This window comes from Ornithorhynchus anatinus, chromosome X2 (assembly GCF_004115215.2).
Source record: "Ornithorhynchus anatinus isolate Pmale09 chromosome X2, mOrnAna1.pri.v4, whole genome shotgun sequence".
Lineage (NCBI taxonomy): Eukaryota > Metazoa > Chordata > Mammalia > Monotremata > Ornithorhynchidae > Ornithorhynchus > Ornithorhynchus anatinus.
Window position 1 is genome coordinate 8,667,367 of NC_041750.1, and position 25,496 is coordinate 8,692,862.

At 51.8% G+C, this 25,496-nt stretch overlaps 1 protein-coding gene across 12 annotated transcripts in view; it reads left to right on the forward strand.

Annotated features, from left to right (window-relative positions):
* Positions 1-25,496, forward strand: part of CACNA1A (calcium voltage-gated channel subunit alpha1 A) — a 187,571-nt gene that overhangs the window by 54,409 nt on the left and 107,666 nt on the right. For all 12 annotated transcript variants that reach the window (XM_029052646.2, XM_029052655.2, XM_039910448.1 and 9 more), the window contains exon 4: positions 23,821-23,912. In XM_029052646.2, the coding sequence (XP_028908479.2) occupies positions 23,821-23,912 (92 nt within the window). The remainder of the gene's footprint in view (positions 1-23,820; positions 23,913-25,496) is intronic.

Sequence of the window (25,496 nt, forward strand, 5' to 3'; positions counted from 1 at the left end):
TCTAAGTGCTTAAGGAGGGAGTTCCGGGGTGAGGGGTCGGTGGTAAGATAAACGGGATCGAGGTACAGTGAAGAAATTGGCGGTAGAAGTGGAGTGAAGTGAGCGTGCTGGGATGTCGTAGGAAATCATCAAGTTAAGATAGGAGGGGGTGAGGTGATTGAGTGCTTTAAAGCCAATGGTAAGGAGTTTCTCTTTTATGTGGTGGTTGAGCAAACACTGGAGGTTCTTGAGGAGTGGGAAAACATGGACTGACTGGTTTTTAGAACAATGATGCAGGCAGCAGAGTGAAGTATGGACTGGAGTGGGGAGAGATAGGAGGCAGGGAGATCGGCGAGGAGGCTGATGCAGTGATTAAGGCGGGGTAGGATAAGTGCGTGGATCAACATAGTAGCAGTTTGGGGAGGAAAGGGCAGATTTTAGCAATGTTGTGAGGGTAGAACTGACAGAATTTGGTGACCGATTTAAATATGGGGGTAGAGTGAGAGAGATGAGTCTAGGATAACGCCAAGGTTAAGGACTTGAGACAGGGAGGGTGGTGGTCCTGTCTCCAGGGATGGGAAAATCAAGGAAAGGTTCGGGTGGGAAGATAAGGAGTTCTGTTTTGGACATGTTAAGTTTCAGATTTTGGAGGGGCATCCAAGTAGAGGTGTCCTGAAGGCAGGAGGAAATACGAAGCAGCAGAGGAAGAGAAAGATCAGGGCTGGAGATGTAGGTTTGGCAATCATCTGCATATAGATAGATGGTAGTTGAAGCCATGGGGGGGGTGAATGAGTTCCCCACGGGGCGAGGGGTAGACGGAGAATAGACGGGGACCCAGAACTGAACCTTGAGGGACTCCCACAATTAGGGGGTGGAAAGCAGAGGAGAAGCCCATGAAAAGCTGAGAATGAGCAGCCAGAGAAATACGAGGAGAACCGGGAGAGGAAAGTGTCAGTGAAGCCAAGGCTAGATAATGTTTCCGGGAGAAGGGGGTGGTCTACGGTGTCATAGGTAGTCGCGAAGTTGAGGGGGATTAGGATGGAGCAGAAACCACTGGATTCAGCAAGAAGGAGATGACTTCTGTGGCGTGAAGGGGGCGGAAGCCAGATTGGAGGGGGCCGAGGAGAGAATTGGAGGAGAGGAAACAGTCTGGAGGCTCAGCAAGGGCCCACCTGAGGAAATCCAAGGCTTCCAACAGCTCCCCTCCATCTCCACTGACTGGAGGAGTACGGCTCTCTGATGACATCAGTATGTCGCGTTCTGTCACGGGAGATGCTCACGATACAAACCAGCCCTGGGCCCGTTGGGGGGGGGGGGGGGGCGGTGTCTTGATCCGGCCCTGTTCCCTACCTCCAGTTCTTGATTCCTCAAGTTGCTCTCTCTAATGAAAACTTTCTCCTAAAGCGTAGAGGAGATTAGTGTCTCTAGGGCAAATCATTTTGGGCAGTGTGTCTTTGAATAGGATTTGGTTCAAATAGGCCAACCCCTACGTAAGTTGGGAGAGTGGTTAACCAAAGGGATCCCAAATCGTCGTCTTTCTGTCAGAGATGCCACCAACTGGCTTACCGGTGTCCTTCTGCAGCTGGGTTGGGCCTGTCGGCCCACCGGAGTGGGTACGGTAGGGATGGGAGGTGAGGAGTCAGAATGGTGATGGTCAGACCTGGTTCTGAATGGATGCTTCAGGGTTCTCCAGGCTGCCTAGCCTCACCCATGAAAGGCAGGGGCTGAGAATGCTGGTTCTGCAATTTGGAAGCCCCTAAATACCCCCTGTGCAATCTGGGGGATTTTCACTGTAGATGATGCATGCGGGCTGGGTGATTCACATTCCGGCACTTTTTTTTTTTTTCCTCCTCAATGAACAGGAATCTATCTGCATAACCTTGCTGGGCCAGTCCTTGTTCTGCGAAGGAGGATGAGGAGAAGGAGGGGTGGAGAAAGTGAGGCTGGGCTGAGTCAGGGACTGGGAAGAGAAAGAAGGCGAAGTGGAAGATGTGGGTAGCCCTGAGCACTTGAGGGGGGAAAAGCAAGATGGCTGTGGGTGAAGTTAGCGACCAATTTAAAAAGAAGGTGATGTGACTTGAGATCATTCTCCAACTCCGTAGTCCAGAGTCCTCAGAAAATGGATCTCTAGGAGTCTGAACTTCAAGGTGCGTGTGAGGACGAGGGAAAGGGAGGAGCAACTCTGAAAAAGGAACCAAAGTTCCCTGTGCTTTTCATCCCATGTGGTTGCTCTTCATCGAACGCTGTGTCTGACTGTGCCTGTCTGTCTTGCTCTGGGAAAGGGAACACATTTTTACCTTCCTCCTCTTCCCCTCTCCACGACCATGATGAAAAACGGAGGTCCGCAGGAAGTCGGAGGATAGCGAGGAAGGGAGCTCGTCTCTTGTAACGCTGCTCTTTTAGTCCGCTGGCTGAAGACATGGGGGAGGAGAATCATCACAATGTGAGGAGGGTGACGAAGGAGCATCAGGAAGTTCATTTCTGGTCTGAAGGTTGTGATGCTGGCTCAGCTCAGGGAAGAATGGAGAGGGGGAACATAGCCGGAAGACAGCGTTCATACACTTGTCAGCCCTCTTCATACTCCCTGGAGTCAGGGAGAGGGGCTCAGATTGAGCCTTTGAAGCCAAATTGGTTTCTCTGATAGTAGGGATTAACCCAAAAAGATTAACTTGTGAACCAAGGGTGACTGATACTTAGTGCCCCCCCTCCCGCCCCCCCCCCCCCCCCCCCCCCCGATCCAGGAATAGAGGGTCAACCCAGAAGAGAAGAGAAAACAAGCAGGGGTTTCAAACAAGCAATTATAAGTGACTCAAAGCTGATAATTGGCTACCTACCACTAAGAGGAGCAATGAAGCAATAACAGAATCAATGTAAATATGGAATGGTAACAGAGGCTCCCCTGAAAGAAATGTAGAGATGCGGTTTGTATTTGCCGACTGTACGCTCAGGAATTAATCAATTTGGCAACAAAGGGAGGCCCGACAGTAAGGGGATTTGTGAGGGAAAAGGGGAGCGGGGAAACAAGGCAACTCGGGCTAATCCTTACTGCTGTCAATCAACCAATGAGGGATATTCACTGAGCGATTCCTGTGTACTGAGCACTTGGAAGAGTACAGTACATGATCCCTTCCCTCAAGGAGCTTACAATCTAGCCTTAGGCTCGTCCCCAGGGGTAACTGGCTATGTAAAGGCCTCTGAAGGAAGAGACAGGGTCTGGTATCATCAACATGGTGAACTGACCATACACTTGCTTTTCTCCAGTCAGTCAACGGTATTTATTGAGCACTTACTGCACGCAGAGCACTCTACTAGGCGCTTTACCGAAGCTGGACTTCGGCTTTCTTTTCGCACCGCCTTCCCCCTGAGGACCCCAGAACCTCAATGAGGGGAACACAGGCTACGCCGTAAGGTAACACGACAGCACCTCCGGGAAGCACCGACCCACCCATCTCTTTTGGGGGAATGTTTTCCTAGCGCCAGTCTAGTTTCAGTGTCAGCGGGAAGAGATCTTGGGACGGCCAATCACTTCTAAACCCTGGCATTGCTAATAAGGGTGAGGTGTGCATTGGCATTTGTTTTCTCCCACAAGTGTTGAGTCTGGAAATAAAATGGGCACATCTTGAGAGTCAGTGTTGCGTATCAATCGATCAATGGGGTCGATTGAGCGCTTACCGTGTGCAGAGCGCTGCACTAAGCACTTGGGAGAGTCCAATGTAACAATAAACAACAACAGCCCATCCCGTGACTGCCTTTACTCTATCTGATGGGGCAACCTCATGGGGATTTTCAAGTAAGACCAGTCAAGTCCAATTCATGGCTTGACCAGTCTACATAAGATACCTAAGCACGACGCGAGCCAAACCTAGAAATGACTAACCGACGGTAGGGCCCGTATGTGCCAGTGAAGACACGGATGGACGTTTCCCAGCGTCTTGGCACATAGGCCGTCCCTGGACTGCTATCTTGAAGACCTCGATTCCTCTTTGGTGGGCCAAACCCCACCCCACCACCTGTCTCTTCTCCTTCTGAGGACCTTTACTGACCCCCTTTTCTTTTCGGCTGCATAGCAGACCAGCGGCCCCTATTCAACTCCATCCCCATAGCCAGAGCGCTCTCCTCCGGGAATGCTGCATTAGGGAGAGAAGGGGAGATTGTATCAATGAGCTTGTCACCATGGCAACAGTTATGAATGAGCCAAGGAAGGTAACCGTGGAGATGGTGTGAATGAGAAATGGCCCGTTGCCATGGAGATGTGGTGAATGAGGAAGGCACCCACTGGCGCGATATATCATCGAGATGGAATAGTCAGCGTGGAGTTGGCACATCTATTTTGAATCCTCTGAGTTATAAAAATATATTTTAATAAAACCTCCCATCCCACCTCCTTCCCTCTCTCCACCAACCCACACCATTCCCCACCCCTCATCCTACAACTCTCACGCACTCCCAGATTGTAAAATGAGCTGCTCTGGCGTCTCCTGCCATTGGCTGTTTAGGGATTTCTGCGTCATCACTCCACCCGCCCCGATATTAGTCAGCCTTTGCTGATTCCCAGCCCTTTGACTTGACTTTGACATAACCACCATCTCTACGGCCGGATTGAGAACATCCCAGAATAGATGTTGGCCGGCAGGCAGGTGGGCGGGAGAGCGTGCCCTCGGAGTTTTATGCTTGTGGAGCTGGCCGATTCCCCTCTAGCAAATTTGCTGGCATTTATCTAGGTCCTTTCTGAGCCCAGTACAAACTGGAGCGGTACTCGGGGAGCTCCTACAGTCTACCAGGCCCTACCTATTGAGAAGTTCCTGCCCTCTGGGAGTTTGGAATCAAAGGGCTGGGCTACTGCTTTCATTTTCCTAGTCTGGGCCCAATTAGAGCTGGGTTTTCAGCTCTAGATAAGGGGGGAAAAGCCATTGTTTTTATATTCCTTGCTTCTGCGACTCTACTCCCTACTCCCCGCCTTCCTCCCCTCGGGACAAGACTTGTGAGATTCCAGCCAGGCCCGAAAATACCTCAGATTTGGTGCCTTCCTCGCCTCGGGACAAGACTTGTGAGATTCCAGCCAGGCCCGAAAATACCTCAGATTTGGTCTTCCTAATTCTATCCGTGCCCTTCCCAAATCTTTTTTTTTTCCTTATGGTATCGATTAAGCACTTACTATGTGCCAGGCACTTTACTAAGCGCCGGGTTAGACACAAGCTAATCAGGTTGGACATAGATCGGTACAGTAAGCGCTTAATAAATACGACCGAATGAATGAATGAATGTCCTACATGGGGCTCACAGTCTTAATCCCCATTTTTTTCAGATAACTGAGGCACAGAGAAGTGAAGTGTCTTTCCCAAGGTCACACAGCAGACAGGTGGTGGAGCTGGGATTAGAACCCAGATCCTTCTGACTCCCAGGCCCGGGCTCAACCTGCTAGGTCACGCTACTTCTCATTTGCTCCACCCAAAATTTATCTGAAGTAAATTAGGTGACCCATAAATAAGCCTCTCAAGAGCCTTGAATGGCAGCCCCCTGACGTTCAGCCGGAACAAACTGATCTAATCATAGTATTTGGGAAGTTTAAAGCACTTAGTAGGTCTCAAGCGCTGTACTAAGCGCTGAAGTAGATAGAAGGTCATCAGATTGGCTACAGTCCCTGTCCCACATAGGGCTCGCAGTCGAAGGGAGAGGGAGAACAGATCTTTGCAGCTAAGCAGGACCGAGCCTGACTTGGAGATGCAGGAGCTGTTGTCTCGCCTGGAGGCAAAAGTTGAACTGGAACAACTCTTGAGGTCTTAGAACAGTGCTTGGCACATAGTAAGCACTTAACAAATGCCATTGTTATTATTCTTTCTGCTTTATGCTGCTGTGGTTTATCTTTCCACGAGCTAGTCCTCCCTCCCCTATTACGAATGCTGTCCTTGCCGATAATTGCCAGTATTGGTGGATGTAATGTTTTGGAGCCCTACCCCACCTGCAGCCTGTTAAATACCAACCAGAACAAAGGTTTTTCATGGTCTGTGCCTCTTAATAGGCATTTTATTCAAATTAGTTGGATATCAACATCACTTTCCTTTCCCCTCCCAGCTCTTGAAATTTACGGGGAAATTTATAGGAGGAAGAGCAGGAGTTATAAAGGTATTGTCAAAAACGCTTTAGGGATGTACGTCACTGCCGCTGTCCTACCTCATGAGAGGGGGTTTGGGTAATTATGTAAAACTTAAGCTTTTAGACTCAGTGGTTCAAGTCCTCTCCTTGATTCCAGCTAGCGTGAGGGGGGCTTTCAGGTGGGTTTTGAAGGAGGTAAATAGTTGGTAGAGACGACCGTGCAAAACAATTCCTATTGTTCAGTACCTCTCACTTGGCCTCATCATCTCACCATGAAAAAAGATGTTTTTGAGCTCGTAAAGTGTCCGTAACACTGTAGTAGGTGCTTAGGACTAGACATTAATCATTTCAATTGAAGCTGGCCCATCTTCTAGACCGTGAGCCCGTCTTCTAGACCGGCGAGCCAGTTGTTGGGCAGGGATTGTCTCTATTACTGTGGTGCTTGGCACACAGTGAGCTCTTGATACTGTCAGCGTCATTATTGGCGATTGGGGTGTTTGGATGGGGGAGACGACCACCGAAACTAACAATTTGAAACATCAAAGCTGACATGTCAACCCTTAAACAAGAATTGCTCGGCAAGATTACTCAGAGCAGCATGGCCATTCCCCTTTTCTTCCATTCCGGGAACTGGGAAGTGACCTAGAATTCTAAAGTCTGTGAAAATTCTCTTCCTCCACCTGCCCTCTGCTCCTTGTGACGGGGAGGGAGGCTGGGGCCTCAAGCTCTGAGGTAAAGGGAGGAACCCCGTGGTCCTGCAATCCAGCCTCAGTGGCAGGAGGCTCGGGCCATACTCTTCATTTACCCATTCGTGGGTCGACTGTTCTCGTGTGGGCAGGGAATGTGTCTACTGTTATATTGTCCTCCCCCAAGCGCTTAGTACCGTGCTCTGCACACAGTAAGCGCTCAATCGGTACCGTTGCTCGCTCGACTGAGCGTTCTCTCTACGGATGCTTCTTCCATTTCCCCTCCACCAAGTTTGTCCTTAATGCTCTGCGATCTGGATTTTGCTTCCTTCACTCATCTGTTCTGTGACATCTCCAGAAGTCTCTTCTCTGTTCTCATCCTCTCGGACGGCTTTGCTTCTTCGACTATGGAGGCCAGGCCACCCTTTTCTCTGTGAGACTCTCTGACTTTGCCTTCTCGGTTCTTCATACCTTATGGATGGCCGTTTCTCGGTCTCCCCTGCTGGCTCTTCTTTCCCCTCCCATCCCCCCCCCCCCCCCCCGTTAATCGTGGGCCTCCCCGCAGGTTCATTCCTTTCCTCTCTGCTCTTCTCACTCTCGACTCACGCTCTCGGAGGGCTCATCTTGCACGGTTCCAGTGCTCACCGAGTCCCTAACCCCAGCTGAATGTTGGGGATTCACGGACATAAATCTCCCCTTCTCTCCGGCGCTGATTTCTTTCCACCTCAAACATCTCCACTCGGCTGTCCCATCGCCACATGAAGCCCGCCAGATTTGAAACCGAGCTTATTACCTCACCGCCAAACTCCCCTCTTCCCAACTTCCCCATCACTGTCAATGCTGCCACTGAAGTCCCAGATCACACGCAAGTAAGGAGCCATTGACCCCTTCTGTCAATTTCCCCCCCCAAATCATCACCAAGCCCAGCTGAGCCTTCCTCCGGAGTATTTCTTGGATGTCTCCCCTCACCGCCCCCCCTCCACCCGCCTCCATTCCTTCGGCTAGGATCCCCTGATCTGATCCCATACCATCCTGACTGCCGTAATCTCCAACCCCTGCTCTTCTCCAGCGCTTAGAACGGTGCTTGGTACATAGTAAGCACTTGACAAATACCATCATTATTCGTTATTATTCTCCAGTCTCCCCTTCACCTGAGAGAAATAATCCTTGTCCCCAGGGGTGGTCACTCCCTTTCCCAGAAGCCTCCGGCGGCACCCAATTTCAGATAGCATTAGAATAGCGTGGCTCAGTGGAAAGAGCACGGGCTTTGGAGTCAGGGCTCATGAGTTCGAATCCCAGCTCTGCCACTTGTCGGCTGTGTGACTGTGGGCAAGTCACTTAACTTCTCTGTGCCTCAGTTCCCTCATCTGTAAAATGGGGATTAAGATTGTGAGCCCCACGTGGGACAACCTGATTCCCCTATGTCTACCCCAGCGCTTAGAACAGTGCTCGGCACATAGTAAGCGCTTAACAAATACCAACATTATTATTAATAGCGAAGGACGAACTCCAAAAGACTACACTAACTGCCCCCCTCCCCAACCCCTTATCTAACCAACCTCTTTTCCGATTTAGAGTGGCAGAGAATTTGCTGGAGATGTGGGATTCTTTTCCCAGAACCCTGTAAGAGCTGTCTAGGTACTAAATAGGGAGATTGCCTTGCTTTTTCTGTCTGCCTTCATTCTGTCCTCCTTTTCATTGCTCTCTGCCACTTTCCTTCCCAGGGTGGTGAAGGCAGCATCACACTTACGGCTTTCTCGGAATAGGCTCTTTTCACATAAGGACTTCTATAAATATCCACCTGATGATATTATTTAAAGGCATCCAACAGCCTAGGAAGCTGCATTGCTAATCTTGTTATTAAAAATAGCAGGAGCCAGCAGGAGGCATGTCAGCTCTTCTTTGATTTTTCTCCATTGTACCTGTCCCCAGGTGGGCTGAGTCCTGGCAGTTCTCCACCAAGGCAGGTTTGGGACTACCTGCCTGGTTATAGAGTTACAGAATCAAGCGCTTCTTCCCAGTGTGGTTCAGAGCTGGCTGAGCTCTTTCCCCTTTCTCTCATGAAAAGGAACGTTCGCTTTCCCACCCCGTGCCTTGGTTTCCCAAGGGGGGAATGGGGAAGGACGATCCATACTTCCCGTTTGTCGCCCCGTGGATGTTGTGGGAGTGAATGAGGGCGTTTTGGGGCCAAACCTTTGTCTCTTTGAGATGGCAGGGTGACCTAGGGGAAGGACCTGGGTTCTAATCCTGACTCTGCCATTTGCCTGCTGTGTGTGACCTTGGGCAAGTTATTTCACCGTGCCTCAGTTTCCCCCAACTGTAAAGTGGGGGCTCAGTGCCACCTGTTCTTCCTCCCACTTAGACTGTGAACCCCATGTGGGACAGGACCCGTGTCCAACCTGATGATCTCGCATCTACCTCAGTGCTTACTACAGTGGTTGGCACATAGTAAGCACGTACCCAGTGTCGTCATCATGATCATGATTATTATCGTTATCTCTTGGAAGTAGGTGTTAGTGTGCAGTACACAGTCGAGTGGAACAGGGATGAGAGAGGCAGTTTCATGGAAAGAAAGAACTTTGGAGATTGAATTTTTCCTAAACCCGCTATCTTCTTGTCACGCGGGGCACGTTCCCCACTCCACTCTTGGTTGGGAACGTTGAGGATGGAAGCTCCTTAAGTCATTTTCAAGCGATCGCTGCTGTGCTAACCGGAATCCCATCTTTATTTGCAGAGCTGGTCCTTAGCAAGAATAGACAGACTGTTAAATCCTGCCTGTCCAGCATCAGCCTGTCCAGTTCTCGGAGGGGTCGGGGGGGGCAAATCAGTCCAGGAGCTCTCTGCCTTCATTCCTCTCCTGCCCAAGTTTCTCTGGTTCCAAGGAAACATGAACCCACACTCTTGAGGACAGTCGAGAATCAGCTCGTTCTCCCCTCGACCGACTCCAGACCCTCTCGGAGGAACCCCAGAAAAGCCTGGCTGTGAACTGAACCCGAAGGGTCTAGGGGGAACCAGATCGTCTCTTTATTTACCCTGCCTTCGGTCCCACGGGTTCATATCTGTATCTTTTTTTTTTCATATTGTCCGCCTCCCCTTCTAGACTGTAAGCTCCTTGTGGGCCGGGAATGTCTGTTATAATATATATTGTACATATTGTACTCTCCCAAGTGCTTAGTACAGCGTTCTGCACATAAGCGCTCAATGAATGCCACTGATTGATTGGTCAAAGGGACAGGAAGAAGCTGGGGTGGCCGTTCATCAATCTGGCTACTTCCAAAGGGCTGTGAAGCAGCGTCATCTGAGCGGGGTTAGGGTGAGTCTTACGCTGAGAAGCAGCATAGTCTGGTGGAAAGAGCTCGGGCCTGGGAGTTGGAGGACCTGGGTTCTTGGCATAGCGGGTAGAGCGCGGGCCTGGGAGTCAGAAGGTCACGGGTTCTAATCCTGGCGCCGACACGTGTCTGTTGGGTGACCTTGGGTGAGTCATTTCACTTCTCTGGGCCTCAGTTACTTCATCTGTAAAATGGGGAGTGAGACTGTGAGCCCCACAGTGGGCAGGGACTGTGTCCAACTCAATTTGCTTGTATCCGCCCCGGCGCTTAGTACAGTGCCTGGAACATAATGAGCGCTTAGCAAATACCGTCCCTTTTTTTTCTTTTTTTCTTTAATCCGGCTCTACTGCGTGTCTGCTGTATAACCTTGGGCAAGTCCCTTAACTTCTCTGTGTCTCAACTTCCTCATCTATCCAATGGGGATTCAGTAACTGTTCTCCTTCCCTTTTAAACTGCGAGCCCCAGGTGGGACAGGGACTGTGTCCAACCTATCTTGCATCTACCCCAGTGCTTTGTACAGTGCCTGGCACATGAGCACTTAACAAGAATCACTGTTATTATTAGACGCTACTCCAGTTTACTCTGCTTTTTATACGATCAAGCCTTTGAGTTTAAAATAATAAAAATTATAGATAGAAGATAAGCAGGTCAGATGAAGTTCCTGTCCCACCCGGGGGCTCCCAGTGTAAGGGGAAGGGAGAGCAGGTATTTCATCCCCATTTTACAGATGAGGTAACTGAGGCACAGCGAGGTTCAGTGATTGGCCCAAGGTCACTCAACAGGCAAGTGGCGGAACCCCCACTTAGTGAACTTAGTGAATAGAGCACAGGCCTGGGAGTCAGGGGGACCTGGGTGCGAATTGTGGCTCCACCCTATGTCTGCTGTGTGACCTTGGACGAGTCGTTTCACTTCTTTGAGCCTCAGTTACCTCATCTGGACAATGGGGATTAAGAGTGTGCGCCCCACGGGGGACGGGGACCATGTCCAATCTGCTTAACTTGTATGTACCTCAGTGCTTAGAATAGTGCTTGGCACATAGTAAGCACTTAACAAGTGCAATAATAATAATAATTAGTGTTATCGTAGTGTTTGGAGAGCAGCACTCAAGGAACCTAGAAAAAGTGAGGATCCTGCACCAAGCCTGCAACCAGGGATCTCCCTCTAGAATCACTCCTCCTCCCACTTGTTTCTCAGCAAGTGAAAGGCCCCGGAAGAGAGACGTTTCTAGGTCAGAGCATCAGAGATCTAGGAGTGAGACACCGCAGCCCACCCTACGATGGAAGTAGGAGGCAAGCGGGTGGGATCGCGTAGGGCAGGTTGGTGGGGGCTAGAAGAACGGTGACTCCAATGAGCTCTAATTGAGGCAGCAGCGTGGTTTCGTATGGTTTTTCCCAACGTGCATTCAGGGATCATCTGGGACTCATGCAGAGGGGACCCCTGCCCCTCAGGAACAGAAAGTATTTCTGGAAGATGGAGCGTTCAGGGATTGGGAAGGGAGAGGGTAATGATACCTTGCGACCGGAGTCCAGGATTTTTTGGAAGAGTAAAGAAACCCCCAGCCCGGGACGAGAGGCGAGGGAAAACCGAGGTGCCATCTGGAGGCGGAGGCCCCAGCTCTCCGCCTCCATTTGGAGAGGGTGAAGGGGGAGCCGGGAGAGGTGGAGAGGCGAGGTCATCCATCAGCGTGGCCTAGTGGAAAAGAGCACGGGCCTGGGAGTCGGAGACCTGGGTTCTAATCCCGGCTCCCGCCACTCGTCTGCTCTGTGACCTTGGGCAGGTCACTTCACTCCTTTGTGCCTCATTTACCTCGTCTGTAAAATGAGGATTAAGACTATGAGCCCCAAGTGTGTCCATCCTGATTAGTACAGTGCCTGGTACATAGTGAGCGCTTAACAAATACTTTTTGAAACATATCAAGGCCATCGCTGATAGGGTGCCACTGAAAATTTATAGTCACGTTACATTTTTTTTTTTTTAATGAAATCACATCGCTTCCCAAGAGGCCTTCCCCAACTAAGCCCTCATTTCTTCCACCCTCTCTCCCTTCTGCATCGCCTATGCATTTGAAGCTGTACCTCCTAAGCACTTGATGTTCACCTCGGTCCCACAGGCCTCCTATGTATATCCATAATTTATTTTAATGTCTGTCTCCTCCTCTAGACTCTAAGCACCTTGTGGGTAGGGAATGTGCCTACTAACTCTGTTGCATTCTACATTCCCAAGCACTCAGTACAGTGCTCTGCCCACGGTAAGCGCTTAGCAAATACCACTGATTGATTGATTGGTCCAGTCTAGGATCGTGGACATATCTGCACCTTGCATACGTACACCCGTGCAAGATTCAAAGAGGGGACTCCGGAGACTTTCCTTTCAGGTCTGAGGATCCTTTCGACTGAGGAGGCTGGCTTCATGGTACTTGGAAGTATTCGACTCCTGCAGTTCCTGTGAGGGGATGTCAAGCCAGGTGCTGAGTTCTTGCAGTGGGGACAAAAAAAAAAAAAAAAAGGCTTGGGCGTAATCACCGACGGAAGCTATGGAATTTTAGTCAAATGTGGAAGGAGATCTTTGGCAGAGAGAGTTTGGGAGTAACTGGCTGCAACCAATTCATTGCCACCGCAGAATAAATCCAAATTCAGTTCCCTGTCCTTCCCTCTCCCAGTGCTTCGATTCATCCCCCTTCCTGCTCCCCAAGGCTGCTTAGTGGATGAATGAAATTGTATCTGTAAAGCACAGGGAGCTCTTGAGAGTCCATCAAATAATATTGGATTTCCACTTTACTAGGTTCTATGCAGTAGTCAATCCAAAATGGATGGTCCCTAGCCACTGGAGACTTGCAATTTAATGCAGGGTCGTCAGAGGCATCCTAAAAGGGAGTTCTTTTATTCAAGGGCAAAGGAGAAGGGTGTTTTTTGGTTTGTTTTTTTTTTTTATCATTCCTCCATTAGGGGGGTTAAAAATCCCTCTAGTTTTGATGTTGAATTCTCGCAGGCGAGAGAGGGAAAAAGAAAGGAGAGCTATCCCGAATGGAATGAGAGCGCTAAGAGAAAGGGGATAGCTAAATGCACAAGATAAAGAGCAGCTGCAATACCATGGGGAATTTTAAAAAGCGCAGGGATAGAGCCTGCGGAGGCGGATGGCGCTGGCAGGGTCTGGACCAGAACTTCAGAGTGGAATAAAGCAGTTCCTGGCACTCTCAGGTGTGAGGTCACCTCCTGGGGTCTGAAGCAGTTTAGGCACGGAACCTGCTGCTTCTATCTGTGCAATGGTGAGGAAACGAACTATTCGGGATTCCTCCGCGATGCTAATTCATCCAAGTTCAACTCTCCGGGGAGGATTCTGAAAAAATTGCTCTTAAGGCTGAAGCTGTTCCCTTTGCAGGCTGTTGAACCCAAACTGAGGATACTAGGGTTTTTTGCAGCCCCACCCCCCAACCCCTCTTCGCTGTTGTTTGTTTACAGTGGGTCGGGTACTGAGGTAAATGCTAAGTAGGACAGCCATGCCACTGTAGAGCAGAAGAGAGCCATTTCCTCACAACCACCGCTCTCATCTCTTCTAGTATAACCACAGAATAGAAGGGAGTCTAGCTTGGCTCGCTGGATCTCCTACTATAACCTACTACAACCTCCTGCTCCTCTAACCGCAACCTACTCTAATAATGTTGGTATTTGTTAAGCGCTTACTATGTGCCGAGCACCGTTCTAAGCGCTGGGGAGACACAGGGGAATCAGGTTGTCCCACGTGGGGCTCACAGTCTTAATTCCCATTTTACAGATGAGGTAACTGAGGCACAGAGAAGTTAAGTGACTTGCCCACAGTCACACAGCTGACGAGTGGCCGAGCCGCGATTTGAACCCATCACCTCTGACTCCAAAGCCCGTGCTCTTTCCACTGAGCCATGCTACTCTGGGTAGCCTCAATCTCCTCTGTCCCTCCATTGACCCCTCGCACGTGTTCTCCCTCGGGCCCGGAACTCCCCCCACTCTCTTCATACTTGACAGTCCACCATTCTCCCCACCGGCACATCCCTTCTAAAAATCGCATCCGTCAGTAAGTCGTATTTACTGAGCGCTTACTGTGCGCAGAGCGCGGTACTAAAGCGCTTGGGAGAGCACGATATAACAGACCCATTCCCTGCCCACACCGAGCTTAGAGTCTGGAGGGGGAGACAGATATTAATAGAAATAAATTACGGATATGGACATTGAGTACCGTGGGGCTGGTGGGGGACGGGTGATGAGGAGGGAGCAAGTCATGGCGACACGGAAAGGAGGGGGAGAAGAGGAAAGGAGGGCTTAATCGGGGAAGGCTTCTTGGAGGAGGCGTGCCTTCGAAGGAGGGGAGAGCGACTGACTGTCGAATATGAAGGGGGAGGACGTTCTAGAACGCGGGCTAGAGGAGCCCTCATTTCCCCATCTCCCCTCTGTATCGACTATGAACTTGGCTCTGTGCCCCCAAGCTCTTTGATATTCATCCCAGCCCCACAACAGTCATGTACAGATCCTTATCCTCTACTATTTCCCTGACCCCTAATCTATTTTATTGTCTGTCTCTCCCTGTAGACTGTCAGCTCCTTGTGGGCAGAGGTCGCCTCTACCAACTCTGTTGTATTGTCCTTTCCCAAGCAGTTAGAACAGTGCGTGGCACACAGTAAGCAGTCAGTAAATACCGTTGAGTAGCTCTGGCCTCTTTCTTGGGTCTGCTGTCGTTAATAAGTATTTATTGAGTGCCCATTATGAAAAGAGGCGCCGAGGGAGGCGGCAACATAGCTCAGATGCTGTGGGGAAAAAAAAAAATTAGTCAACAACAGTATTTATTGGTGCCTACTGTGGGGAGAGGGCGTCACTAGGTGCTTAGGTTTGATATTTGTGAAGCACACTCTGCATCAAACACCGGTCTAAGCACTGGGGTAGGTACAAATTAGGTCGGACAAAGACTCCGTCCCCCATGGGGCTCACAGTCTAAGAGGGAGAACAGGTTTCCCCATTTTACAGTTGAGGAAATTGAGACACAGAGGAGTGAAGTGACCTGCCCAAAGTCACACAGCAGGCAAGTGGCGGAGCCGGGATTAGAACCCAGGTCCATCCGACTCCCAGGCCCCTGCTCTTTCCACTAGGCCGTGCTGCTTAAATGTTGGGGTTTGAACTGAGCCATCCTTATGTTGGATTGCCATCTGGTCACGGTCTGTGGTTTGACACCTGGAGCTTCTTCAGGATGGGAATTCAAAGAAAATGGGAATTCTGGGTTTTACCACAATGCGAAACCATGGCACGATAGCTTATCTTGAACACGGGGTGAAATTGGAGCAAGGTTTCCAGGGAACGGAGCTTTCAGGGAGCAGAGCTAATGGTGGGAGAGAGGAGGTAACACAGAGATCCAGGGAGGCAGAGACAGAAAGGGAGACCGAAAGGAAATGGTCAAGGGGTGGGAGGGGGTCTGAAGCCCTTGCCTTGTCCCTGGAGGAGGTGCAGAAGCCCCCAAGGAGGATGGAAAATTGAGTGGGAAGATGAGCAATTGATTCTATTTATTCCCCTTGATTCTATTTATTCCCCTTGATTCTATTTATTGCTATTGTTCTTGTCTGTCCGTCTCCCCCGATTAGAGACTGTAAGCCCGTCAGAGGGCAGGGACTGTCTCTATCTGTTACCGATTACATTCCAAGCGCTTAGTACAGTGCTCTGCACATAGTAAGCGCTCAATAAATACTATTGAATGAATGAATGAATGAATGAATAAGGGAAGGCCTCCTGGAGGAGATGTGATTTTAGAAAGGCTTGTAGATCGGGAGAGCAGGGTTCCGTTGGATGTTAAGGGGGAGGGAGCTCCAGTCGGGAGGGAGAGCGTGAGGAAGAGGTCTGTGGTGAGAGAGATGAGAAGGAGGCACGGTGGATAACTTGGCTTGAAAGGAAAGAAGGGTGCAAGCTGGGATGTAGTGGGCGAAAAGAGTGGCTAAGGAGGAAGGAGAGAGCTGATTCTGTTAAAGCCAATGGTCAGGAGTTTCTGCTTGATGCAGAGAAGAGTGGACAACCATTGGAGGTTTGGGGGGTTTGAGATGTCTGCAACACAGTGTTTTAGAAAATTGAAGTATGGATGGGAGAGGCTGAAGGCGGGGAGGTCAGAGAGGAGGCTGATGCGATAGTTGAGATAGGTTATGACAAGGGCTTGGATCAGCATGGCGGCAGTTTGGGTGGAGAGAAAGGGGTGGATTCTGGAGATGTTGTGAAGAAAGAGCCAACGGGATGTGGTGACTGACTGAATATGCGGTTTGAAAATCAGAGGAATCAAAGCACTTGGTATTCAGTCCATCCTCAGCTCCACAGCACTTATGTCCATACCCATAATTTATTTGTATTGTCTATTTCCTCCTCTAGACTGTAAGCTCGTTGTAGACGCTCTGAAGCATTTAGCACAGTGTTCCACAGTAAATATTCATTGATTGATACCGCCCAGGTTTTGGGCTTGTGGGACAGAGAGGATGGTGGTGCTGTCTATGGTGATGGGAAAGTTGTGGAGAGGAGCGGGTTTTGGTCATTCGAGCTTGAGGTGCCAGTGGGAAGTCCAAGTAGAGATGTCTTGAAAGCAGGAGGAAAGGTGAGTCTGCAGAGAAAGAGAGAGGCCCGAGCTGGAGAGGTAGATTTGGGACTCATCGGTATAGAGAGGATAGTTTGAAGCTGTGGGAGCGAATGAGCTCCCCAGGGGAGTGGGTGTAGATCGAGTCTAGGAGGGGACTCCTAACCGAGTCTTGAGAGACTTCTGCACAAGTTAGGGGGTGGGAGGCAGAGGAGGAGCCAGCGAAAGAGACCGAGAAGGAGCGGCTAATGAACCAAGAGGAGAATGAGGAGAGGATGGTGTCAGAGAAACCAAGGTTTAATAATGTTGCCAGGAGAAGGGGTGATCCACGGGGTCCAAGGCTGCCGAGAAGTCTAGGAAAAATAAGATGGAGTAGAGGCCGGTGGATTTGACAAGGAGGACGTCGTTGGTGACCTTGGAGAGAGCATCTTTCAATGGGGCGGAGGTTGCGGAAGTCGGATTGCAAGGGGTCGAGGAAAGAAACGGAGGAGAGGAGAGGGGAGGCAGTTGTGTGTAAACGACCCGTTCGAGGAGCTTGGCCGGGAATGAGAGGAGCGAGATGGACCGATAGTTGGATGGTGCAGTGGGGTCAAGAGAGGGGTTTTGGATGATCAGGGAAGCGTGGCTTTACTTGAAAGCAGAGGGGAAGGGACCGTTGGAGAGTGAGTGGTTGAAGATGACAGTCAGAAAGGGAAGAAGAGTGGGCACAAGTGTTGTTAGGAGGTGGGAAGATGGGGTGGGGGGGGGGGGCAGGGAGGGGAGAGGTCAGAGACACAAGTGGAGGAAATAGATTTTGAAAGCAGGTGGGCGATCTCCCTTTGAGAGCCGATTGGAAAGAGAGAGTGGATCTTGGAGTAGGAGGGAATTGGGGAGGAAAGGATTTGGGGAAGTTCATGCCTGATGCTTTCAATTTTGTCAACAAAGTAAATAGTAATAATAATTAGGGTATTTGTTAAGCACTTACTACGTGCCAAGCACTGTTCTAAGCGCTGGGGTAGATACAAGGTGATCAGGTTGTCCCACGTGGGGCTCACAGTCTTAATCAGATAAAGAAACTGAGTCACAGAGAAGTTAAGTGACTTGCCCAAAGTCACACAGCTGGCAAGTGGCGGAGTTGGGATTAGAACCCATGACCTCTGACTCCCAAGCCACCCTGCTTCTTTCCAGTAAGCCACACTGCTTCTCAATAGAAAGATCACTCGGGACAAGAGACGGTGGAGGCAGGGGCACTGGGGGATTTAGGGAGGGAGTTAAAGTCCAGTGATCCTACCCCCAACTGGGGCTATGGGAAACCCCACCGCTGTTTCTGGGTTTGGGGAAATCCCGACACCAGTCGGAGTGAGGAAAGACGAGGACCTGGGCCTGTCACGGCCTACCACCGGGGAGCAGTTGGAGCCACCATCTTGCAGTTCCGTTTCCGGTCGGTCCGCATCCAGCTCCAAGGGGCGGGGTGAGCTCGCTAAAGCTGTTTCCACCGCCTAATGCAGAGCCAGGGTGAGGCTAATAACTTAGGGGGAAGCAGCGTGGTCGAGGGGAAAGAGTACGGCCCTGGGAGTCCCGGGACCTGGGCTCTAATCCCGGCTCCACCAGGTGCCTGCTGTGTGACCTTGAGCAAGTCGCTCGACTTCAGTGGGCCCCCGTTCCCTCGTCTGCAAAATGGAGATTCAATATTTGTTCTCCCTCCTGCTTAGGCTGTGAGCCCCATGTGGGACCCGATTCTCCCGTATCTAGCCCAGCACTTAGTGCAGTTACTGGCCTATAGGGAGCGCTTGACAAATATTATTATTTACTAATAATTATTTAATAACAGTATATGATTGTACTCCACAGCTTCCATTCGGAGGGCAGGGGGAGACCTACCCACTTGCCCCCCTGAAGTTGGCACCTATGCAGATACTATATAAAACCATAGAAAACTGCATTTAATTCTGTCCCCTCATCTTTGGAAGGATCTAACAAAGATAGAAAAAGTACAAAGGAGGACAACCCAGGTGATCTGGCGGAGGGAGCCAGCCTCTCCCCCGGGTAGACTGAATAGATTAGTAATCCTCCATCTGAAAAGATGCTGGCCGAGGGGTTAAGTTCTCCATGTTGTCCAGAATTTAAAGTGGGACAGACGATGGGGTCTTCGGAAGGTGGAGCCTTCAAAGGAGGGAGTAAAAAGGCAGGGAAAGATCGAAAGAGAAACAGGAGGAGAGGCAGAGAGGCCAGAACACACGATCAAGAAGCACACCGAGGCAGAGAGACAGAAGCCCAGAGACAGACACCCATATGGAGGTAGACATTCTCTGTCTCTCCGAGACCCGCACAAGCAAGGAAATCACAGACACACAGAGGGAGAGAGACACCCCCGGACGGACGAACGGAGAGAGGAGGAAGGAAGGAGAAAGGGAGAGAGGCACAGGCGACAAACTCACACAGACAGACACAGCATCACTCACTCTGATGCTCTTCCTCTCCGGACCGCCTGCCAGGACAGCAGCGGAGGGAGAAGCAGACCCTTCCCCCCCAGCTGCCTCCGTGGCTGCAGTCTGCCAGGAGCAGAAGCCGGAGATGCTGTCGCTGCCACCCCCCCTCCCGCCCCCCCACCAGTGGTGCTTAGCTGACGCAGGCCGATTCCCGGAGATTTTTGGCACGGAGCGGCCGCCCCGCATGCGGTCCCTCCCTCAGAGGTCCCTCGGGAGCGGACTGCGGAAGCAGAGGCTGTGGCAGAGGCGACCGTGGCGGACGGAGTGGCGATGCCGGGGGTCACGGTGGGGGAAGGTCAGCTCCGCCGTCTCTCCTCTCGCCGCTGCTGCTCCTCGTCGAGCTTCCCCCTGCCCCGACCGCAGCGGCCCCGGCGGCTCCCGCCATCCTGACCGAAAGTGAGACTTTCGGGGGTTTCGTTAGCTGCCCCGTGGCACGACAGAAGCCGAAAATCCACGCCGGTCTCGCACGGTGCAGTTTGTCCGAGAGGAGGCAGGGTCGAGATGGGCAGAATCTCGAAGGGGGCAGACAGGACTCACGCGGGATTGACGTTCCCCAAGTCCCACCTCACCAGGAGGAAGAGGGGGCACCGTCGAGCTTGACGGTGGTAGATTTAAGACCGGCATTTCTTTCCCCGGGGGGTGATGACCTGCCACGGGGACTAGGGAAGGAAGGAAATCTCCCTAGATGCCAGGACGGCTTGGATAAATTCGTGGGCGACAGATAGAAAATGAGCTTTTAGAGGAAAACGTTACGGTTTTTAGAGGGGATAGATAGAAAAGCGAGAAGGCCCAAGAAAGGTTTGGATAAATTCACGGAGGATAAGTCCAAAATGTATCGGCGGCACCTATTTGGGCTGTTAGGAGGATGAATGAGAGGATATAAGACCATGTGTGGTGTCATCACTGGAGCAGAAAAATGGTCCTTCCAGCTCAGGATTCTGCTTCTGATGCCTGAAGGAACCATTTGATGGCTGCTAACATCTCGAACCATTCCCTTTCTAATGCTTTCCGTCAAGTAATCCGTTACTTACTCCTTGTCCAAGCATACATCCGAAGCCCTCCGAATCCTACTGGTATTTTTGGCCTGCACGATGTCCTGCAGTTAAGCACTCCACAAGTTCCCAACCCACCGAGTCCCGCTGGATTGTAAGCTCCTTGTAGGCAGGGAACGTGTCTACCAGCTCTGTTGTACTCTTCCAAGAGCTCAGCAGGGTGCTCTGCACACTGGCCGTGTTCAGTAAATGCCATCCATCGAGAGGAAAGCAGTCATCGCAGCGTTTCTCCGAGAGTTCCTGGGAGAGACCGTCGAGACGGGGTACCGCGTCGGATGGACGCGTTTCGGCAACTCGCTTCGGTTTTTGTATTCTTAACTCTTCCCGGAAACGTCCCGTTCCATTGGCACTGGGGTTTTAAGGATGGTCCTCTCACTCGAAGAAGGCCGTATGACGACATGACAGACGAAGCAGAGGACCGGATGCGGGAAAATCCCAGGTCCTAAGTATCATTGATTTCCTCCCCAGCGTGCTTTCTTTGATTCATCGTTGGTACAAGAGATGCCAGTGTGAACGTTAACAGGCCAAACTGCCCAAGGTCCTCTCCCGTCCCCTTCGTTTAGAAGCGCGTCCCGGTCTGCTTTCTCTCTTCCCCGCTCCCCAAGTTCACACTTGGAGTTTCCTACGGCTCTGTTCCCAAGATGGAGAAGAGATCAGAGAGGTGAAGGAAGGGATGTAGCTTTGGGTTTATTTTAGGTTTGGGAAAGAGCAAGATGGAACCTTTGCAGTGACCGAGCAGAGAGAAGAGCTCGCTTAGGCTATCCTAACAAAAGAGCTGTCGCCCAAATGGCCTGTGTGTTTGTGTGTGTTAATCAAATTGCCTTGTCGATTGGCTTGAAGAGGAATTAACATCGGGCTGCTTTTTAGCTTTTGCCTGTTAAGATGAAAAGAATTCAGCTGAGTTCCCTCCCTCCCACCCTCTTCAGTGAGTGTGCTCTTCCTCCTTTTCCCTCTCAGTTTTTGGACTGTAACTTTTGCTGACTCATCTATAAAAAAGAAATAGAGGGGAATGGAGTTGCTCATTGACCATTTTCATCCCCCTGGTGACTCAGCAGTGATTCACATTTTAATTACTGTAGAAAAGGAATCCGATCAGGAAAAATGAATTCACTCACGTGAATTTAGCCACGGGAAAGGCCCCTTTACAACAGACCCCATTTAAAGACCGCTTTCCGCGGGCTGGGTCGGGGATCGGTTGACTTGTGCTCTTCTCCTTCCTTGAATCTCGACAGGTCCCAGAGGCCCGACCCATCTGGTCGTGAGGGCTCTCGCTCCCCTCCCTGGGGGTAAGGTCTCGCTGGGGCGGAACCGGACACCCGGTTGACAGCCGCCCGGCAACGCTGCGCCACGATTTTAGGGTAGGAAGCGAAGATGAATCCCCGCCCATCTGAAACGGCAGGGGTACGGTGGGATCGGAGTGTCATCACCCAGATTGGAACGTGGCCGTAACGCCGGGGCTGACGTCCCAGATCTTGCACGCGAGAAGCTAGGAGCCGTAGGAAGCGACAGCAAGTGTGACTTGGATTTTCCGGAAGAGAGAGACGGAGAGAAAAGGACAGAGACAAAGACAGAAAGCACCCGTGAACCCTGTAACACGGTGCCAAGGTATTGGTTCAGTACTGACGCAGAGCAGTGAACCCACCTTCTGAGTCACCGACACCCCTTCCAAGTTCCTGACCCCTCCCTAAGTCTGCTCTGTGGCAGAGACAAAACTAACAACCCCAGCCCCTTTCGCAGAATTGACGAAACCAGTTACAGGATACAGGGTGGAGGACGAAGAGGGTTCCTTCAAGCAGCTTTTTATTTTATGGTGTTTGCTAAGCACTTACTACGTACCAGGCACTGTACTAAGCACTGGGGTAGAGACAAGTTAATCAAGTTGGACGCAGCCCACGTCCCACACGGGGCTCACAGTCTTTACAGATGAGGGAACTGAGGCGCAGAGAAGTTAAGTGACTTGCCCGAGGTCACGCAGCCGACAAGTGTCAGAGCCAGGATTAGAACCCAGGTCCTTCCGACTCCCAGGCCTGTGCTCTACCCACTAGGCCATGCCGCTTCTCTAGCAGCTTGCGTGTGACTGCTGAAAAGAGACGGTAGAGTCGAATGGATTTGGTCCCGGGCTAGATCCCCGGGATCTCACCCTGGCTCTGCATACCGGCCCCGTGGGCTCAGTCTTTAACGTGGTAATGTTGTCCACTGAATGCCAGGTGCTGCACTAGGTGTTCGGGAAGAACAACCGAAGCACAGAACGCATTCCCCGCCCACCGGGAGCTTACGCTCAAACGAGGGAAACGGACCGAGAAATAGGCACCGGCAGGGAAATCGGAATAAAGGAGGTTGAATGTTCTGTCGCATCTAAGCACGTGTGCATATACGGGTGTGGTGGATGGTCACGAATGAACAAACACACAGGTGCGAGAGGCATCTGATGGGTTAAGGTTCTGGGTACCGATAACTAGGGAGGGGAGGGCTTGTTGGAGGCGGTGGGATTTGGACGGGGCCTTCCATCCGGAACAACGAGTGAGCCTCAGTCTTGAGACTTCAGGACCAAGGACCCACCTGAAGGGATCGATGATAGTGCCGGCGGTTTACGCGTAGCCATCTGGACTCTCTCATCGCCGCCGGTCATTCGTGGCCAAAGCGACCGCGGCACAGTGGCGATGCTATGCCCTGCGGGACGTTGCCCGGGTAGCCACGGCGATCTTTGCCGCCCAAGTTGGCTACCTGTCTTTCAAGACTCCCGCTGGGCCCGTCCAGCTCGCGAAATGCCGTGACGGGTTCTCTGGTCAGAAGCTTTGACCACGGGCGACCTAGCCCCAGCGGGAGAAATTGAGATTAGAAGCCGGGGCTCCCGACTCTCAGAACGGTGCTCTTTCCACTGGCCCAGTGAGGGGGCTAGTGGGAGTTTAGGAGGACTTTGAAGGGGCAGAGGGATGAGGCCAGGCAGACTGTGGGGGGAAGGAAGCCTCAGGCCCTGGGGACGATGGGAGCCAGGGGTTAATCTCTCTCTCTCTCTCTCTCTCTCAGGGAAAGCAGGGTCGCTGTCCCCCGTCTCCTCCGGCAAAGTCCCTCCCCTACTGTTGGGAGAATAAACGAGGAAAAAAAGGCCGAGTCTAGAGGGAGTCGTTAATCCATGTTTGGTCATCTCCATTTGTCTTCCCTACAGATTTGGATTTGGTCTTCCGTAGGCTACATCCGGGGCCTCAGAGGGCCCCCCACACACGAAGCTCAATAAACGATTGGAGGTCTTTGGTCCGGAACACGATTGCCACTGACTCTTACTGTCTTAAGTCGGAGATCCTCTTCCCCCAGTCACTCAGTAGCCGCTACTAGAAACTGGTTCTTTTTCTCAGGGACTCGGTCAAATTCCAGTTTGGGTTGGTTCTCGAGTCCCCCATCCCTTTTAGGGACGATTCAAAACCCTCACCCCATTTTGCAGGGCAGGGAAGGGCCTCGTGACTACCAGGTTCGTGTCTGACCCGCCACCCCCCCAACCCCCTCCCCCGCCCCTCCCTCCCCAGCTCTGATCTGGTTTGTGAGGTTTAGGCTTTGGGCTCTGACACCCACCCTCCTGCCCTCCCTCAGCCAAGGGGACACCCTCGTTTCTCAACCTATCTTCGTTTTCCCTTTCGTTTGTTTCTTTCAGCATCTTGGCGAAAGTTGGCACTCAGTTTGACCTACGGACCCTGAGGGCAGTTCGTGTTCTGCGGCCACTAAAGCTGGTGTCTGGAATCCCAAGTGCGTGAGTCAACATCCTGCAAAGTCCTTAGTTAATGCCCAGTGCAGTACAGTGTCGTTCCCCTGCTCTGAATCGCCTCCTGTTAGAGCCCGGCACGACGGAGCCTTAACACCGGCCGGAAGCCCGGAACCCAGTTTGACTGGGCCAGCCTCGGTCCGGGCCAGTACCAGCCCCTGCCCGCGCCAGCCCAGCCTGGCCTGGTACCGGCCACGGGGTAGTGGCTGGAGCCCTGCTGAAGCAGATGTGAACAGGGCAACCCAGAAGTGGCCTGGAATTCCCTTCTGGAGTGGTGCCGTGCACGCAGAGGTGCCCTGTTGGCCCAGCAGCCCTTGAGGCAACTTCCCCATGCCTCAGCAACCCCAGAAGTGAGTTCCAGGCCACTTCCAGCTTGGCCTGGCCCCTGCCACCGGCACAACAGGGTGTTGCAGACAACTGGGAGGCTGCGTGAGCCTGGCTGGGTTGGTTTTGTGCCGACCCAACCTGACCCTGGGGCTTTGGGTCCCATGGGACTCGCAGGCCGAGGCCGGGCCCTCGCGGGGCTGGACGGCGTGTTATCCGGTTCCACTGGCAGATCTTGCACCCGGGCCCACCTGACCACCCCTCCCCACCACTGCATCCATGGTGACTGATACTCTCCAGCCCCTGGGTTAGAGGCTCGAACTCTTGGTGGGAGCTCCTTGGTTCGGGCGTTTTCAGAGTGCTTGAGCGACTTTGCGGACTTGAAGGGAAGCCGTTATGGGTCAGGGCGTAGTGTTCGACTTCTTTCTGGCGGCAGAGAAAGGAAAGGACTTTCCGAATCCGAGAAGGGCATGACCTATTTCTGCCCCTTGCAGGGACCGTCTTGGAAATGAAGGCTCTGGAGAATTCCCACTGGCTTGTGTTTTTCCCACCTAGAAGGGGGCTGGCCCGGCATTATTTTCGATGGCCTCTTCTTTGGGGCTTTGTCCCGTCCACTCTGGGTGCAGATAGCAGGACTCTCCAGCGTTTGCATCAGCGCCACTTCCTTCAGGAAGATAGCGTTGCTACCCGCCGCCCCCCCCCCCCCAAAAAAAACCGGGGTGGCCAAGGAGGGGTCTCTAACAGCCGCACTGCAGTAAATGGGACCCGTTGTCAATGGGCTACCCCGTTGCCGTATATTCTGCCCGGCTGCTCATCTAGTATTTCCCACTGTCGGACTCCTCTGATCGATTCCTTCACCTCACTGGGGTTTCTTCCTCTGGGCAGTATGTAAACGCCGTAGGCCGCAGGAGGGCCGAACTCCTTCTAATCACAGAGCCAGACTGGATACTGAATTTGTAGATCTTGGTAATCTTTCCTCCCAATTCCCAGAACTCTTTTTTGGTGCTTTGCCTCTTAATTCACCTCCAAATTTTCCATCTTTCTGGAATGGAGATGCATGTCATTCCTAGCCCCGGTTCCTCGGAGCTCGGGAGTGGCATTTGCGCTGCTTGGCTTCTGGAAGTGGCAGCTCTGAGGACGGAGCTTCAGATTGTGTTGGCCTTCGCCAGGCCAGGCAGGATGGGACAAATGGGCTCTTCAGCAAGGAGGATCCCTGCAGGAACCCCAAGTGGGGACAGACGGTT